Consider the following 17,652-nt stretch of genomic DNA (forward strand, 5'->3'; position numbering starts at 1 on the left):
GCTTTAAAGGCGGATTTGATAGCCAGGAGTTCCTTGTCCGTGATGGCATAATTAATCTCTGGAGGTGAGAACTTTTTCGACCAGAAGGCCACAGGATGTAGCTGGCCGGTTTCCGGGTCTCTCTGTGAAAGGACAGCCCCCAATGCGAGACTGGACGCATCAGTTTCAACGACATAAGGGAGGTCTGGACGAGGATGTCGCAGGATTGGAGCAGAGGTAAACCTTTGTTTAAGTTCCTGAAAGGCTTCTTCTGCTTCTTCGTTCCAAGCAAACTTTTTATTGTTTTTTCGTAATAGTACTGTGATTGGGTGCACAACCTGAGAGAAGTCTCGGATGAACTGGCGGTAGAAGTTCGCAAAGCCCAGCATGTTTTGTACCCCTTTCAGAGATGTCGGTGAAGGTCATTTCAGAATGGCATCTACCTTGGGCACGTCCATTCTGATGCCTCCTGGAGTAAGGATAAAACCAAGAAACTCTACTTCGGTGATGTGAAAAAAGCATTTTTCAAGCTTTGCAAACAAGCGATGTTGACGGAGCTTGGTGAGGACTGAACGAATGTGCCTGACATGATCTTGTTTCGAGGCTGAGTATACTAAGATGTTGTCTATGTACACTAAGGCGCACATATCAATTAACTCCCGTAACACGTCATTCATGAAATATTGGAATGCCACAGGAGCGTTGCATAACCCGAAGGGCATGACTTGATATTCAAACAAGCCATACTTAGTATGGAAGGCGGTTTTCCATTCATCTCCTTTTCTGACTCGGACCAGGTGGTACGCTCCTCGAAGGTCCAATTCAGTATAAATCTGGGCATCTTTAACTTGGTCTAGCATCTCAGGGATAAGTGGCAAGGGGTAGCAGTTCTTCACGGTGATCTGGTTCAATGCACGGTAGTCAATACAGGTTCTCAAGTCTCCTTCCTTTTTCGGTATGAAGAACAAAGGACTGGCTGCGGGGGACTTCGAAGGACGGATAAATCCGTTTGCAAGGTACTGGTCTAAATAGGATTTCAAATGAAGGTTTTCCGGTTCTGTGAGAGCGTAGATCCTGCCGCAAGGGATTTGTGCACCAGGAACAAGGTCGATCTGACAGTAATAGGGCCTGTGCAGCGGCAATGTATTGGCTTGGTCCTTTCGGAAAACATCCTGGAAATCATGCATTCACTTGGCAAGGTATTAGTTTCTCCCAGGGTTGATACTGTCACTCCGGGAGTCATGGGGATACAGACGTCGGTTTCTCCTCTTGGTAATAGCAGGCAGGGGAGCAGTCACTGGGGAAGGTTAATTTTCATGCCCGCCAGTCTATCAAAGGGTTGTGAGCAACCAACCATGGCATCCCTAGTATTAGCCTGAACTGAGGTGCCCTGATGAGATCAAATGAAATAGACTCCCAATGTCCGTCCTGGTACAGCAAGGTTACCCTGGCTGTGCACTGGGTTTCTGGTCCGGAAGCGATTTCTGTCCCATCCATGGTGGTTACCTTGTCCATAGTTGGCTTCGAATACAAAGGAAGCCCAATCTCTGCTATCAGTTCTTGATCAATATAATTTCCAACTGCTCAACTATCGATGTATGCTTCAACGGCATGCATTCTTGACGACTGTTGGTGATTAATTAAGATCACTGGTATTGCAAAGTGCGAGGTCAGCACCTCTTTCTTCTCACTCGACAAACTGACCTCTACGTTTGTCGAGCTTGGTAGTTTTCCGATTCTTTAGCTTCATCCTCCTCTGTGGCCCCGACTGTTCTTCTTGGGGGTTTTACTGGACAGTCCTTCAGGAAATGTCCTGGTTTCCCACAATACAAACAAAGCTATTGTTGTCTTCTTTTGTCCCACTCTTGTTTTGTTAATGGAGGCCGTATCCCTCCAATCTGCATGGGTTCTACAGCATTTACAGGTACACAGGGTGTGTTTTACCATTGATCGAACATACACGGTCCGAGGGTCCGTTTTAGACCGGTCTGCTTTTCGGTCCTGCAACCAGTGGTCTAACTGCACGACCAGATTTATGAATTCGGCACAGTCTCTGGGTGGATCAACCACCTGGGCTAAGACGTCCTTTAATTCGCCTCGTAAGCCTCGATGGAATAACGTGGTTCTTTTGTTTTCTGGCCACCTAGCTTCGGCAACCAGTCTGTTGAAGGTAGCAATATACATTAACAAGTCCTGATTCCCCTGTCGGAGGGACAAGCGTTCATTGTCTACTGTTTGTTCCTGGGTATGGCGAGCAAAATGTTTTTCCATTTCTCTCTGGAACCCCCCAAAGTCATTTAATAGAGGATCGTCATGGGTTACCAACGGCACCGACCAATCTGCTGCGCTACCACTCAGGTATGATAAGACAAAAGCTACCCGAGCTTGGTCGTTTGGAAATGCTCTAGGCCTACAAAGAAAATGAAGGCGACACTGATCGATGAATGCCGCATACATCTGTGGGTCGCCTGAGAACCTTTCTGGTGGTGCCAAGGGAACTGTTCCAAGTAACGTGATCTGTACCGGAGTGGAGGTAGTGGATGGTATGGCAGGGTTTTGCATCGTTGGATTGCTTCCAGGTAGAGGCGTCTGTCCTGCCTGTGATTGCAAGTATTGCCTGCTAATCTCTTCCGTGCGTTCTTTCTTCACTATTAGGTCTCTCCGGAGGGCATTAGTCTCTTGTCGGGAAGAATGAACCTCAGCACGAAGCTCTCCTGGTAATTGGACCAATTGGTCAATTTCTGATGTCTCCATGGCGCCCAGGTGGATTTGTTATGGTAGGCTTCGCGTTCTGTTACGCTCACCTGGTATCCACAGGGACGCCACCCAGCCGGGTTACTCGCTGGTATGCTTCTCAGCTTTGCCGAGATGTGGTCTGCGGGGAAGGTTCTGCCTTGTGGTAGAGTTAGGCGTGCTCTCCGTCCTGCCTTCTTTGCAGGGGCGCGTTGTCTTTCATGGGCGTGTGCGATCGAGTTACTTCACTGACGCCAGCCCGTTTGATATTGTTTAGGTAGGTCTTCTTGCTGTTCTTTAGTTTTGTTGCTATCCTGCATGCCTTTCTTTCTTTAAAATGTCTCTTTTTTCTCCCTTAGGTATGCAGAACTTCAGCGCGGCGAACTGGCTTGGTTGAGCCCTGCTGGTAAATGATGGCGCATTAAGAGCGCTATGATGCGGTAAGGAAGCGCTATGCGCAGCGCTGCGAAGTCTTGCCTTTGCTAACCTGTGTTTTCCTTCCTTGTAGGTCGCGGTGTTCTTCAGCGCGAGTGGAATGTCCGGAGTTGTGCCAGCCGAGAGGCGACCAGCCAGGTAAGCCTTTTGAGCAGTTTGTAATTTACAAATGTCTCTACTGCTTTCTTTAATGTTGCCTCTATCTTCCTCTTTCAGGTCGTTCTGTCCGGAAGGCGTGCAGATTTGAGGAAGCTGTTCTCAGTAGCTGCGAGTGGCTAAAGATGAGGACTGCAGGTGAGATGCTGCTGCTAATGATGTTCCTTTTGTCTCCTTGCAGGTTCTACTTCTCTGAGGTGCGAGGGAATAGCTGGACACGGTGAGCGTCACGCTGCAAGCTGCAAAGTAACGCGAAGCGTGTTGTCTTGCTCGGGTGTGGTTTAAATAGCCCCAACAAAATAGTCCAGGTAAAGTAGTCCCTAGGCTACCACACCCAAAACACTAGACCGCATAGCTTGGTTCCTGGGAACCAAGCTATGTGGATGCCTCCATGTTGGCTGACAACACGATAAGTAGTTCCCAAGCACATGTTTTTCATGGTGTATGAGCCTGGCGCCATAGGCGCCACGAGTGGCCCCAAGAGGGTTTTGGAAGAGGATGCCAGGCTCTAGAGACCCGAGTCCTGACTCCACCTGGCCAATGGGTTTGCCAGAGGGGGTTTTGGGTGAGGGTCATGACAGTGGCATCATATAGCATTGTTTCTGAATACACTACGAAAAATATAGTTACGATATCACTGTACAGTGATGTACATTTCATACAAGAATGGATCACCATATGTATCCTTAATAACAGTGCGTATAGGCCCATATTACCAAATCACTCGAAATGCAAGCAGACGTCCAAGGCCAAACAATAATGATGTGTTATTATATAGCACTTACGCTTAAGTCCTTCATATAGAACAAATATACATACAATATCACCCAACCTGTGTTGGTACTCATTCATCAACCTCAGCAGGACGAAAGGCTGAGTTGACCTTGCTGGGAGTTGAACCTGCAGATCACACACACATTGCAGCAGCCATCGCTTTAACCAATGAGCTATTTTACCAGCTATAGCTATCAGAAAACCATCCAATCCAGAAACAAAGAGCCACATGCTGCTAGTCACAGCCCATGAGCCTCAATTTAAAAAATAAAAACAATAAAAAAAAGTTTTTTTATAGAATTTTTTTATGGGTAGCTAGGAAGACCTCAGGGGTCGCAGTTGCGAACCCTGGTGACCCCTAAATGGCGTCCATGGCTGTGTCGCAGTAGAATAGCAGGTTGTTGGAGCTGCATTGGGAGGCTGCCTGGCCTGAAGTCAAGAACTGAGAAGTCGAGGCGAGCTATATACGCTGAAGAGGAACATGTGTGCAGGGGATGAATCCTCGCACGTTAAGGTGCAAGAAAGAACACAAAGGATGCCAAGTCTTCATTCATTAACGCATTTAAAAGCTTGCAGAATTAACAAAATCGTGGACTCTTGTCACATGAGTCAAGGATGAAAATAGGGCTTGAACTTGGAGTTCCAGACACAATCGCGAGTGTCCTCACTCCTGTTGCATTCCTAGGACAAGAATACTCTGCAAGGCCAAGTACAAAGAAAGTTTCATGGCGGTGATGAGAGATGCTGGGCTAATTGGGTGTTAGGGCAGCTCCATGTCCTATCTACTTGCACCTGGGTCTTGGCTTTTGGGCTGCTAATTCAACCGAATGTTCCAGACATGGCACAAGCGTGCCAACCAATTGTATTAGTCCATATAACGAAGGAAAAAAAGGAAGTTTTTCGAGTCTCACTGCGCCAACATAGAAAGTAATAGACTTAAGTTGCAGATTTGTTTAATGAGGCGGTGTACAGCCTGACACGTGTTTTGAGCAATCCCCGGTCTTCCTCTGAGGCTAGTACGTATTTAGTAACAAGTATGATTCAACACAAAAACAATTATTGCACAAAAATAAAGAATACAAAATAAATGAAAATTAATAAAAAATAGAAATTATGAAACGTATCAAAATGCATTATAATTTGTACGAAATGATGATTAAGGGTCAGTGATGTTGGCAGATATATCCAATTGGGGCAGACGGTATAACAATACCAAATTAGAGGTCATTTCCCCATGGGTTAACACACGTTGAAAGGATGTCATTTAACAGATTAAAATTTCAGTTTAGGTAGAGAATAAACAAAATTGGCATATGGGTACACATAATTAAACATTAATATTCAATATGAGTATAAATGTAAGAATTTTAAATAACGTAATTTTGAATAGTCGATTCGAAGAGGACCAAAGTAAAAAAAGGTTGGTTTATCATTTGAGGAGAGAAATTAAATACATAAGAAAGAGGAGGCAGGGGAGGGAAACGGAGCGGCAACAAATTCATAAGTCCAACTATTGTAATGCGTTTGCTCAGTATGGTGTTGCGTTCGTTATAACATCAGTCATTTATGGACCAAAAATAGGATCAACTGATCTACCTTGGATTGAAGAATTTCTGATGCACACGTTCATACGTGATTGTGGTTAAACTGTAAGAAGTACAATGTACCATTAGAATATATGCTCATGGGTACTCAATGGCTTTGACAACATTAAATGGTCTGACAGTTGAAATTGTGTGGAGCTATAAAGCAAATTGTGCATTTATCAAGGCATACCTTTTAAATTTCCTCGCAATTGTCGAGAACTGCAAATTAGGAGTCGGACTGTGTAACGCTCACCTGATTCCCGCAGAGGCGCCGGTCTTGACTGGGTGAATGCCGTATCTTCAAAGGTGATGTGTAACACACGGTTGGCTCTTTGGGCTGGACCTCTGTGCACTGTATGTCTGACTCGAAGAGTAAGATGTCTGCAGATAGAAAATATGGGATTAATGAACTGGGGTTATTGGGTGCCTCTCTCCTCTTCCCTTTCTTTTCTCCTGTAGAACCCCAAAGGTTAACACCCTCACCTTAGGTAAGTGAACGCCGAGCTCTCCATCTGCCTCGGGGCAGGGTGCCGTAACCAGTTTCTTCACTGGATAAGGGTGCAGGCCTCTTGACCTCAGAGGACTGCTGTCCGTCGTTAACTGCACGAACGGTAAGTTCTGGGCACTTCAAATGTCTTAAAAGTCTTTTGTAATGATATCTCTTGTTTTGCAGGGTTCCGGCGATGGCGGATGGCGAGCTGATGAGAGTTGAGGATCGAACCCGCGTGAGGAATAGAAGCGCCTGGAAGCAGGTAAGTAAGTGCTTGTAGCCTGCTTCACGATGCGCACTAACTGTCCCTTTTATCTTGCAGGTACAAGTTCGGAGCTTTAGAGAAGCTGAAGGGTGCTGGAATACCCACTGGATTCGGCATGGGAAGGAGTAATGGCACGTGAGTAATAAAGTTGCCCAATGTCTTTAAACGCACCTTCTTTTGTCTTTCAGATGCGGGATGCAGCGCCGAAGGCCTCCGGAGCGTGCGAAGAGCTGGTAAGCTTTTGTCTTTCAGATGCCGGAATGCAGTGCGAAGACCTCCGGAGCATGCGAAGAGTAGGTAAGCCTTTGTCTTTCAGATGCCGGAATGCAGCGCGAGGCGTTGGTGACAGCCGATGGACCAGGTAAGAGATGCGCTGCCACTGAAGACCGTAGTGCTAACCTGTTCTTTCTTTGTCTTTACAGGTGCTGCTGAAGACTGGATTCCAGGATGGTAAGCCTTTGTTCCCTTAGGCCCAGGATCAGAAGCAGAAGACACGATGAGCGTTCTGCTGCAGAGAATGCAGAATAACGCAAAGCAAGATTCATCCATCGGGTGTGGTTTAAATAGCCTCCTGTAGTGCTTAGGTGTCTCCTTCCACAGCCACGCCTAAGAAAAGAGTTCCTGCTTTCCAGAAGAGTTCCAGTGTTCTGAACCTAGGGAGTGGCTCCTGCCCCACCCAACAGGAAAAGTAGTCCCAAACAGAAGAGGATCAGGGGTTCAACTGGCAGGTAAGTAAGCAGCATGGTCTGCTGCAGGTAAGTCCACCCAAGCATTATGAGCCCGGCGCTTCCAGCGTTGGGACTGGGCATCTTTATGAGCCTGGTGCCACTGGCGCCAGGACAGGGTCCAAAAGGTCCCAATTGGGACTGGCTGGCACTCGGAACCTGGCTTATGGGTCTGCTTCCAAGGGAGTCGGGCAAGTCCTGATCTTTTGGAAGCAGAGATCATGACAGACTGTATGCGTTGAAGCGGTTTGTAGACGTAAGAGAATGTCCCGATAATGCATGGAAAAGTAAAAGTAAACAACCGTCGTTAAAATCTTGTAAAACGGCTGCCGTATGCCAGCCTCTGGGGTTAATTTTCAAAGGACCCACTGTAGATTCACAGGGGTCTAAGGGACCGTGAAAAGTTCCTTACCTTGGTGGTCTTCTTTGAAAGTGGCTAATCTCCACTCGGGTGCCAGGCTTACTGATTAGTTTTATGAGCGTGCGTTTATTCTTGCATGCGCGGATTCAGAAAAAAGGCTACCTGTGGGGCCGTCATCTTTGAATGATGTTAGGAATCATTGAGTTTGGAGGAGATGGCATGGAGCCACATTAAAAGTTAGGTTAAATCAAGTTGAATGAATGATTCCTACAATGTGAATCGAACGGTTATATTTGAACCACAAGGGAATAGTGTCGGTAATTAAATAGGGCATGTTTAAATCTAAATTAAGTGCAAATTGCAATCGCGCTGTTGGCGGGTCAATGAATTAATTATAACTTGTGGATAAAAGTGAAGATCTAATACAACTAAAGGTTAAGCTAGGATAAGTAACCTTATGAGGGGATGTGAATAAGGCCAAAATAAAGAGGCAGAAGAAGTCAGGAAAAGGGCTAGCCATTTTGTTTGTGTTTGAGCAATGTTGCTCTTGTGTCTAAGGATACTAGAACAATGTCGCTGAGTTCCCATTGCCTTCTCGAACAAGGGAACACAGGTAGCCTTTTTTCTGAATCCGCGCATGCAAGAACAAATGCACGCTCAAAAAACTAATCAGTAAACCCGGCGCCCGAGTGGAGATTAGCCGCTTTCAAAGAAGACCACCAAGGTAAGGAACTTTTCACGGTCCCTTAGACCCCTATGAATCTACAGCGGGTCCTTTGAATATTAACCCTAGAGGCTGGCATATGACAGCCATTTTACAAGATTTTAACGACGGTTGTTTACTTTTACTTTTCCATGCATTATCGGGACATTCTCTTACGTCTCCAAACCGCTTCAACGTATACAGTCTGACTCCGAATTTGCAGTTCTCCCCAATTGCGAGGAAATTTAAAAGGCATGCCTTGATAAATGCACAATTTGCTTTATAGCTCCACACAATGACAACTGTCAGGCCATTTAATGTTGTCAAAGCCATTGAGTGCCCATGAGCATATATTGTAATGACACATTGTACATTTTACAGTTTAACGACAATCACGTATGAACGTGCGCATCAGAAATTCTTTAATCCAAGGTAGATCAGTTGATCCTATTTTTGGTCCATAAATGACCGATGTTATAACGAACGCAACACCATACTGAGCAAACGCATTACAATAGTTGGACTCATGCATTTGTTGCCGCTCTGTTTCCCTCCCCTGCCTCCTCTTTCTTATGTATTTAATTTCTCTCCTCAAATGATAAACCAACCTTTTTTTTACTTTGGTCCTCTTCGAATCTACTATTCATCAAAATTACGTTATTTAAAATTCTTACCTTTACACTCATATTGAATATTAATGTTTAATTATGTGTACCCTTATGCCAATTTTGTTTGTTCTCTACCTAAACTGAAATTTTAATCTGTTAAATGACATCCTTTCAACGTGTGTTAACCCATGGGGAAATTACCTCTAATTTGGTATTGTTATACTGTCTGCCCCGATTGGATATATCTGCCAACATCACTGACCCCTAATCATTGTTTCATACAATTTATAATGCATTTTGATACGTTTCTTAACTTTTATTTTTTATTAATTTTCATTTATTTTTTATTCTTTATTTTGTGCAATAATTGTTTTTGTGTTGAATCATACTTGTTACTAAATACGTACTAGCCTCAGAGGAAGAGCAGGGATTGCTCGAAACACGTGCCAGGCTGTACACCACCTCATTAAATAAATCTGCAACTTAAGCAGTGTCTACTACTTTCTATGTTGGCGCAGTGAAACTGGAAAAACTTCCTTTTAGTTCACTATTACCGTGGAGCACTTGGACAAAGTACCCACAACCTCCAACCACCTGCTGCCTCCTGTGTGCCTATCTTATTCTGCAAGCGCAGTGTCCCACTAGGCCTTTTTGCCCAGTCCCTCTTTTTCACATATAACAAAGGACCTTATAGCTTGAGAAACCAATGAAACACTGTGTGACTGATTTTTCTTAAGTGACACGTATGAAGAGGTAGTCATGAGTTGTCCACCTGATACCGGACAGCCATAACAAACCTAGCCCCTATGTGAGTGTATATCTAGATGTGCTCCTTAACCAATCCCAACCCTTCATAGGTTTTTCACTATTGCCACGTAGCGTGATGTCATTCTGACGCACAAAGAAAGTATATAATTATATTGCATTTGGAAATGACTGAGAATGAGAGTACGTCCATTGATGTTCCTTATAAACTCCCTGTTTTAGATAATTGCTAATAAAACCGCAACTTGCCATCTTGAGTTTGTCCGGTTATTTGGACTCAGAATTATTCTGGTGTAATCCCATCCGGTAACAGATACACTTATCGAAGGGCCATTAGCTCAGATAGTGCTATCACCCAGGAACAATAACTCTCTTACAATTCCACACCATGCATCTGCCATCGGTGCCCGAAGAAACACCCCTGCCCACTTCAAAACTTCACACAATCTCACACATACAACACGTCACTGAACCAACTGGAGCCAGGATACCATACTCCATTTCCAGTTTTACAAACACCTGGCAAGGACACCCAGAAGTCTAAGAAGTCCCCAAAGCCTGACCTGCCTGAGCCAAGAACTGCACACTTTCTCACAACCACTCTGTGCCACGATGCCACGTCCACAATCAACACTAACAAACAAACTCCTGTGAGCACCGAAATGTAGGTGTCACTGAAACTGACAAACATACTCTCGCAAACGCAGACATGCAGGTGTCACTGAAGATATCCACGCCCAGCCTCCCTGACCCCAACACACCACATCCACAATCTACACGGATGAAGATACTTTCGCAACTGCAGACTTGTAGGTGTCGCTGAAGGTATCAAAGCCTGGCCTCCTGAAGCCACGCAGTCTTACTCTCCACCCATTCTAGGGTGTGGAGGAAGAGGCAACTACTAGTCCCCGTTGCGGACCTTCTCCCACAAGCGCCAAGAGACCATGAGAATGGCAAATGGGGTGATCTACATTTCTCGAGGGCCAACCCCACGGATGAGAGGGTGGGTTCAGCTTTCACAGACACCCACTCGACCCTCTGCTGAGTGTGCCAAGCTGACATGGGGAGCGTTTTCTTGGGTGATTATGGTTTTTGCTAAACTAAACTTTGCGTTTGTCTTGCAGGCCCATGTCCCAAAATGAAGAAGACCCTGGACATTGAAAAAGAATCTGTAGACCCCAGGCAGAGCCATGCCTGCTACAACCCCAGAGTGAAATATGGTAGGTCAGGGTGGAGGGTCGGTGGCGAGGAAATGTGGCACTTAGTTTTGGGATCAGCGAAGGCGGAGATCTTTAGCACTCATTCTGTACCGATGGGGAGCAGAGGGCACCTGTGGGAGCGGGGCGGGACCATTTCAGGTCAAGGCTTCATGTCATAGCGTTGAAGGTTCAGAGATCATGGAGAGCCTGGGCCTTCGTTATAGTGGCCTTCAGCAGTGGAGGTGGCATGGGGACAGCTTAAGCCCCGATGGTAGGACTTTAGGGAGCATCTAGGGTCTGAGAAGGATGAGCCCTCGGATTGTGAATGCAGACACGGGATGCGTTGATGCCTCGTTAAATATCTTTAGCCTTGCCCATAGTGGAAGACACATGCTAAGAGCATATATGTTTGTCCTGAATTCCCATAAGAAATCATTGTAGGCTCCGCCCACTCCCGCAGTTAAGTGGTTACCATTTATATAATGAGGCTTTGTGTATGTCTAAAGTCTTGAGGCCACCGTTGAGGGCAAACTCTCCTCAAACAATTGACTGTGTGGTGCTGAAGCTAGAGCGTGTATGGCATGCGACTGCCACTTCCCCGGTCAACCTTTCAGAGGCACCAACCTGTCAGTACTTTCTCTAATTGACTGCCCCTGATGAGAAAAGGCTGAGCCAGGTGCGCCGGGCCTGCATCCCAGCCTCCTGACTAATTATGAAATTGCCCTTTTCAGGCTACAGAACCAAGCTGGTGGAGTCGGCAGAGAAGAACGGCTTTGTGGTGTACAAGGTGCAAATTGTGAAGGTCCTGCAGCGATGTAAGTTTCAGACGTTGCCACCCTTGCTCTGATGTTCAGGGTGGTACAATGGAGTGCCTGCTTGGGGGTGCGGGGGGGGGGGCTCTGCATCTTAAATACTAAGAATAAGGCTGTCATGGATCCTAGAAGACCAAAGGGCAGATTCTCAAAACACCAATGTGAAAAGTGCAGAGGTTGCGCTTTCCTCATTTGCATTAGGTTTAGAAATGCGCGGGTCACCTTATTCTAAGAGGTCACCTGCACATCTCTTGGGGCTGGTCGGCAGCGCAAAAGATGCAGTGGCCGGGCGCCCTTCCATAGTGTATGACAAGTCTCCCATCAGCCATGTGGGTGCTGGGCGTGCATTTTACAGTGATGGGTCCTTAATGCTCAAAAAGAAAAAAAACATTTCCGCCCATGTTCGGCAGATGGAAATGCAAATGTGACAGCCGCGGTTTAACCCACAGCATCAAACTTCCAGAGAAAGGCCTCAGAGGGCCAGAAATGGCCATGCCGTGGTGTGTGCCTTCCCCTGCGCCTGTTCCCGGCAGGCTCAGTGGGATGTATCTCATTTCAGCGCATTCGGTTTGCAGATTCCGGAAGCGCTTTTAAATGCACAGAAATCCCTCCTGATTTGCGCAAATGCTCAAAGGGGTGCAGAAGGGCGTCTAAATGAACACATTGAGATGCACTGTGTGAAATGGGTTGCTCACTTTTCTGGCGCAAGTGATGAAATGCGCCCAAAAGGTTTTGAGAATCTGACCCCAGGTCTCTGGCAGATTGGGGGCCATCTTGTCCAGTGGAGTAACTTTGCTAATGACCTGGTGTTTTTTGGTCAGCTCCTGTCTGGTATGAAATCTTGCATGAATGAGCTGGGTGTGTGTGCCGTGGAACACGGAATGTCTGTAAACCCAGGCAAAACTAAGATCATGTTGGTCTCCGCTAAGAAAGTTAATAGATCACAAATGTCTACTGGTCTGGTAAATATTGACTACACTGATTCCTACAAATACCTGGGCCTGGAAATGTCGTTTCCATGTGTTAAAATCTCGGCAAAAATGGCTGTGAACACAAGATATTGCGGCAAGAAGGCTGTGGTTTTGCCGCCACAATCCATGTAAAGGATGCGGGGGACACTAGCGCAACCCCCATTCCCCTTAAATGGTGTAATGGGGTACACCTTTAACGGGTCAAACCACACCATTTTGGCCGTGATTTTTTGTACAGGTGACATTTTTGCCCCGATTTTATTACTGCATACTGCAATGTCCAATAGTGGTAGCTACAATGTTATTGCAGAATCTAAGACAAGAAGGCCCAAGCAAATGACCAACCTAACCTGTAAGTTTGCAAGCAGCCACGCAGAGGTTTCACTGGATGGTGTGCTCACCTTATGCAAGCAATGGTTCAGCCCATCTATTGTGTACGGCCTGGAGGGCATTGCTATGATATGATATGATAGGTTATTTATAACACACTTTATAACACCCAGAGGTTTCTAAGCACCGACCCGCGGATCGAACCTGTGGGTGCTCTGTGTCGTCTTGCTTCCAAGGCGAGCATGTTGCCCCTGAGCTATCCTCCCTATGAAAAATCTAAAATGGCTGGATGTGTTTGAAGGGTACTTTTGGCGAACGTTGCTGGTCTCACTACGATCTGCTTCCATCAATTACGTCCGTCTAGAGATGGGTTTAGTTTCACTAAGAACCTTGTTGTTAAAACGGAAAGGTCTTCCATTCCTAAAGGCACTACTATTGCCACTCTGCCCGTTACTGGCAAAGCTCGGAGATGGTTATCATTTGGAAAATACTGTTGGGGAAAGAGCACTCATGTGTGAGCTTGTTCAAGGAGACGTGTTCCGCGATAAACTGGGCCCCCGATTTCAAACGGTGCACTGATTTTCAGGTACTCAAAGGGGCCGTCAGTCGAAGACTTTGTAATGTGGGATTGATTCCAAAACTATGAGCACTTATGACTGATTTGGGTAAAGTAATACAATTCCAAATATTTAACTAAACCACAATGGATTCTTAGTAAGATAATGAGGCAAATCTTCAATGATAGATGATTTATGCAGAGGCCAAGCAATTCCAATCAAGCTCGACACGTTTCGGGGCTTCAACCCCTTCTTCAAGAGCAATACGAACTGTAAATTAAGATCCAAACATACTGTTATAAGTCAGACGCAATTGATTACAAACAATAGATGCTAACCATGGGAAGTGAAAACAAATCACAAATGATTCTCGGTGTACAAAGGTTATATCTGGTATGTGCATGAACCAACCACCAGTGTCGCTTAAGTCATCCCTCAAAAGGGGATATGCTAAAAGTACTCTCGTGTGAACTGCCCTCCAGGCCTCCAGTGCAAGACCTAAAGAAAAAGGCCTCCTCACTGAATGCCCCTGTTTAGGACCATTTTACAGGACCACTTTTGGTTCTTTCGTTAACGAACATGAGGCCGTCCAATCGCTCGCATTTTGTTCAAATACGGAGTTAGGGGCGATGCCTATGGCACTTCGTAGGGTGTGGAAAACAGTACAAAAACACCTCAGAGGTGGATAGAATGTACCCTCCTGAAAAATTTGAATGAAATGCTTTATTTAAGGGTATCATTGCCGGAAGTTGGTGCACCAATGAATTGATATTTACGCATGTGAATCTTATTTTGTAATCAAGTTGTAAAAGTACTTGAAAGAACTAAATACAATAAAATAAATAAGTAACTTTGCTACACTTGTTGGGGGGGCAAGGGACTTGACATCTGAATGAAAGGGGCCTCTGCCAAATGAGTGAGACAAAATGGTGTGCCACAATAGTTGGGGAGGCCAACACCCTCCCCCCCACTAAAATTACACCCATGATGTTCTTGCTATGCCACACACACTTTGTTGCTTTTTGGTTCTTTAGCCCTCTTGCCAAAGAGTAATATCTCTTTCTGGAGCTGTGCAGCCAGCCGTCTGGTGAGTGGGTGGAAGTAGTGGGGTGCTCACCACCTGCTGTGTGAGGTGCCTATGCAGCGATGCAGGCAGATCTCTTCCTGAGTACAGTACAAATTGCTAGGCTCACGCTTGGCTACAGAGGGCAGACGTGTGGCGGTACAAGTCTGTGCTATGAAATCTGCGGGCTTGCACTCTGCTGCAGCCGGCGACGGCGCAGCTGTGGCGGTACAAGTCTGTGCTATGAAATCTGTGGGCTCGCACTCTACTGCAGCAGGCGACGGCGCAGCGATCCTTTCCAAACCCCTCCCCAAGGGCAAAGTAATTTTGTGCGGCATAAATGACTATGCGCTGACTTTGCCCGGACTTTGCACTGCAAAAATACACTTTGCACGGTTGCATGAATCAGGATTTGTGTCGGCAGTGCAAATTCACTTTTCAGCAGTACAAATTCACTTTGAACCGGGCAAATATTCCATGAATCAGGCTCTTTGCCTCCAGGCTCACCCGCATAGTAGGGTAGCCACAGACCACCCCGATGGTCTGAGGAAGCCCCTGTGCTCACAGTGTCCTGTAGGGGCACTGGCTGGGGATTGTGGAATCTGCAAGGCGGGCACACTCTCCTGCTGCTCCTGCACATGCAGGAGAGTAGATGTGGAAGCTGCTCTGTTCAGTTAATTGCCACTGCTTGCAGTTTTGAAAATCTTCGCTGCACGTAACGGTTGTGGCAGAGAGGCACGAGGGGTGCATCCCAGATGGGGCCAGTGGAGTGCACTTCTGACACTAATGTGTGACAGGCTCCCAGCACCCATGCCGGTGCTGGAATCACATTGCAGTATCACGTCCTTAAAGAGCCTGTCACTGTCAAATGCTAACAAACAAAAAAGTATTTCTGTGCCTATTTCAGGGATAGAAGTGGAAGGGAGACAGCAGTGGTTCATGCCGCTGCTGTCTCACTTGCACAAGAATGCATGACAGGGACAGGAATAGCGCTATCTCATAATGCACCCCCCCCTAAAATATATCACCCCACACTGATGCCATGCCACTGGTGTTAACGCGCTGCCATTTGTTCACTGGCCTGTTTGATTACCGTGCGCACCCACCGATAAATTCACTGTATGCCAAAGAAATAGGGTCACACTTGTCTCGCATCGTCTGGCACCCAAGTGCCAGTGGCTACGTGCTCTATTGTGCAGTTACAGCCCAGCCCCCCCACAGGCGACAAAGAGGCATTTGGTAACTGGGAGTAACAGGATCTCCTGCGCACACAGTTAATGTTAATGCGAAAGGTATTTATACAGCGCACCGTCGCCAACGGAATGAGTCCCCAGGCGCTCTGGTGGATCTGCAAACACGAAGGCGGGGGTGGGGTTAGTGGGTGAAGGGGGAGTAGGAAAGTGAGGATGGTGGTATCCTGTTGGCAGCTTCAGTTCGGTTTTCACTGTGCGCTGAGCTTGGGTGTGAATATTGGATCGATGTGAGTCCTCATGTGCTGTTGGTGCGACGTATGTGTTTGTTTGTTGTTGCGGTGTGGTGAAGTTTCACGTTTTATTTTCTTGGCGTGATGATGCGGTTTGCATCACCACGCGAGAACGTGATGGAGGTCATTTTAAGAAAAATTCACCTTTCATCCAGGGGACAGCATGCCATTTTAAACATTTACAAAGTAGTGTAAAACTGAAGTGTAAAACCAGGCACAATCGCCTTTACTTTCCGTTTGACTCTAAGCTCTGCTAAAAAACAAAACGTGGCCAGCAAATTTCCTAATAGATTCCTATGGAATCCTCCTGCTCATTAGGAGGTACTAATGCAAGGAGATTCCATAAAAATCGATGTTTTTTACACCTCAGTGAACATCTCACCTCAGGTGTAAAACTAAGTGCTCACACAACACAGGAACAAATCACGGCGGAGATGTTGATTCCTTTCCGCGCTTGTTCTTCTTCTTGCTGATAGATTTTTATCCATCAGCAGTGATTTTTGGATACCGAGGCTTGAGCCTCATTACTCCATCTTCTCGGGTTGAGTATGTAGTCGTGGGTTTGTTTTCTTCTTGGTCTGTGTGGTCTTGTCACAGTAGAGCTGGTTTCACAGGGTCTTCGCAGTGATGGGCCGCGGGTAGCGGTTGACTCCTTTCCATGTCGCCCCATGCCTTTTATGAGCACGAGAATGGGGCGTGGCGTAATAGGGTGGTGTCAATGACAAACACTTTGCTTTTCCGCCTCCATTTTCCGCTCCGCCCACAAAATGACACATCGTGCATGACGTAATCTGACCACCCAACACCTAGTAGGGGGTTCAGTTATGGTCTGCTGTTTCCAGGAGTCAGAAACGGACAAAGAGGCAGGCGACGGAATGCTCCGCAGACCACCCTGTGTGGTGGGGGGGGCACAGGGAGTGTCTAATCTGGGCGGTACTCTTAGCAGTGAAAGTGATTCTGAGAATCTGGGAAAGTTCCAGGCCTCCTAGTAGCGGTTTCTATCTCGCTACCCTGAGTGCATTGGCTCTGCCAGGGAGGCCGGCCTGACATGAATCTAACGTATTTTGGGGTGACGTTATATAAGCAGTGCTGGTCATTGGGCCGGCTCTCGGCGGATCCAAGATCCGGCACCAGATGTGTAGCCGGATCTCGGGATCCGGACAGAGTCAGCCACCGAAGCCCATGAACCGTGCTGTAAAAAAGAAAAAGAAAAAAAAAAGCGTCCGCGACGGCAGCATTTGCTGTTTACCGCGGCTTTGGCACTGATGTGTAATGCACAATGCTCACTACATGTACAACTGAAAGGAATCAGTTGTACATGTAGCGAGCATTGTGCTTTACACAACAGCGCCAGAGCCGCGTAAAAGGCAATGCTGCCCTCGCGGGCGTTTTTTTTTTCTTTTTCTTTTTTTCGCACAACAAAATGAGCCAGGGCTCATCAAGGGGGTCTGGCCTAACTGCAGGGGTCCTGCGGGCCCGTCATGCCACGCCCCCCTGATGAGCCCCGGCTCAATGGGCTACTGGCACCCCTGCCAGGCAACCTTTTGTAGTGATCAACACCCTCTCCCCCTTGGGGAGAGGGTGTTGATCTCTGCATTTATATTCTATAGGCTTGCCTGGCAGGGGACAGGGCCTCGCCTATTCAGCCTTAATGGTG

The 17,652-nt window shown here is 46.7% G+C and overlaps 1 protein-coding gene across 1 annotated transcript in view; it reads left to right on the forward strand.

Moving 5' to 3' along the window:
• LOC138521816 (complement C4-B-like) overlaps positions 1-17,652 on the forward strand; it is a 528,615-nt gene that overhangs the window by 494,083 nt on the left and 16,880 nt on the right. The window contains exons 38-39 of the mRNA XM_069634932.1: positions 10,705-10,800; positions 11,511-11,594. Of these exons, the coding sequence (XP_069491033.1) occupies positions 10,705-10,800; positions 11,511-11,594 (180 nt within the window). The remainder of the gene's footprint in view (positions 1-10,704; positions 10,801-11,510; positions 11,595-17,652) is intronic.

Source organism: Ambystoma mexicanum, chromosome 13, assembly GCF_040938575.1.
Source record: "Ambystoma mexicanum isolate Mex_15411 chromosome 13, UKY_AmexF1_1, whole genome shotgun sequence".
NCBI lineage: Eukaryota > Metazoa > Chordata > Amphibia > Caudata > Ambystomatidae > Ambystoma > Ambystoma mexicanum.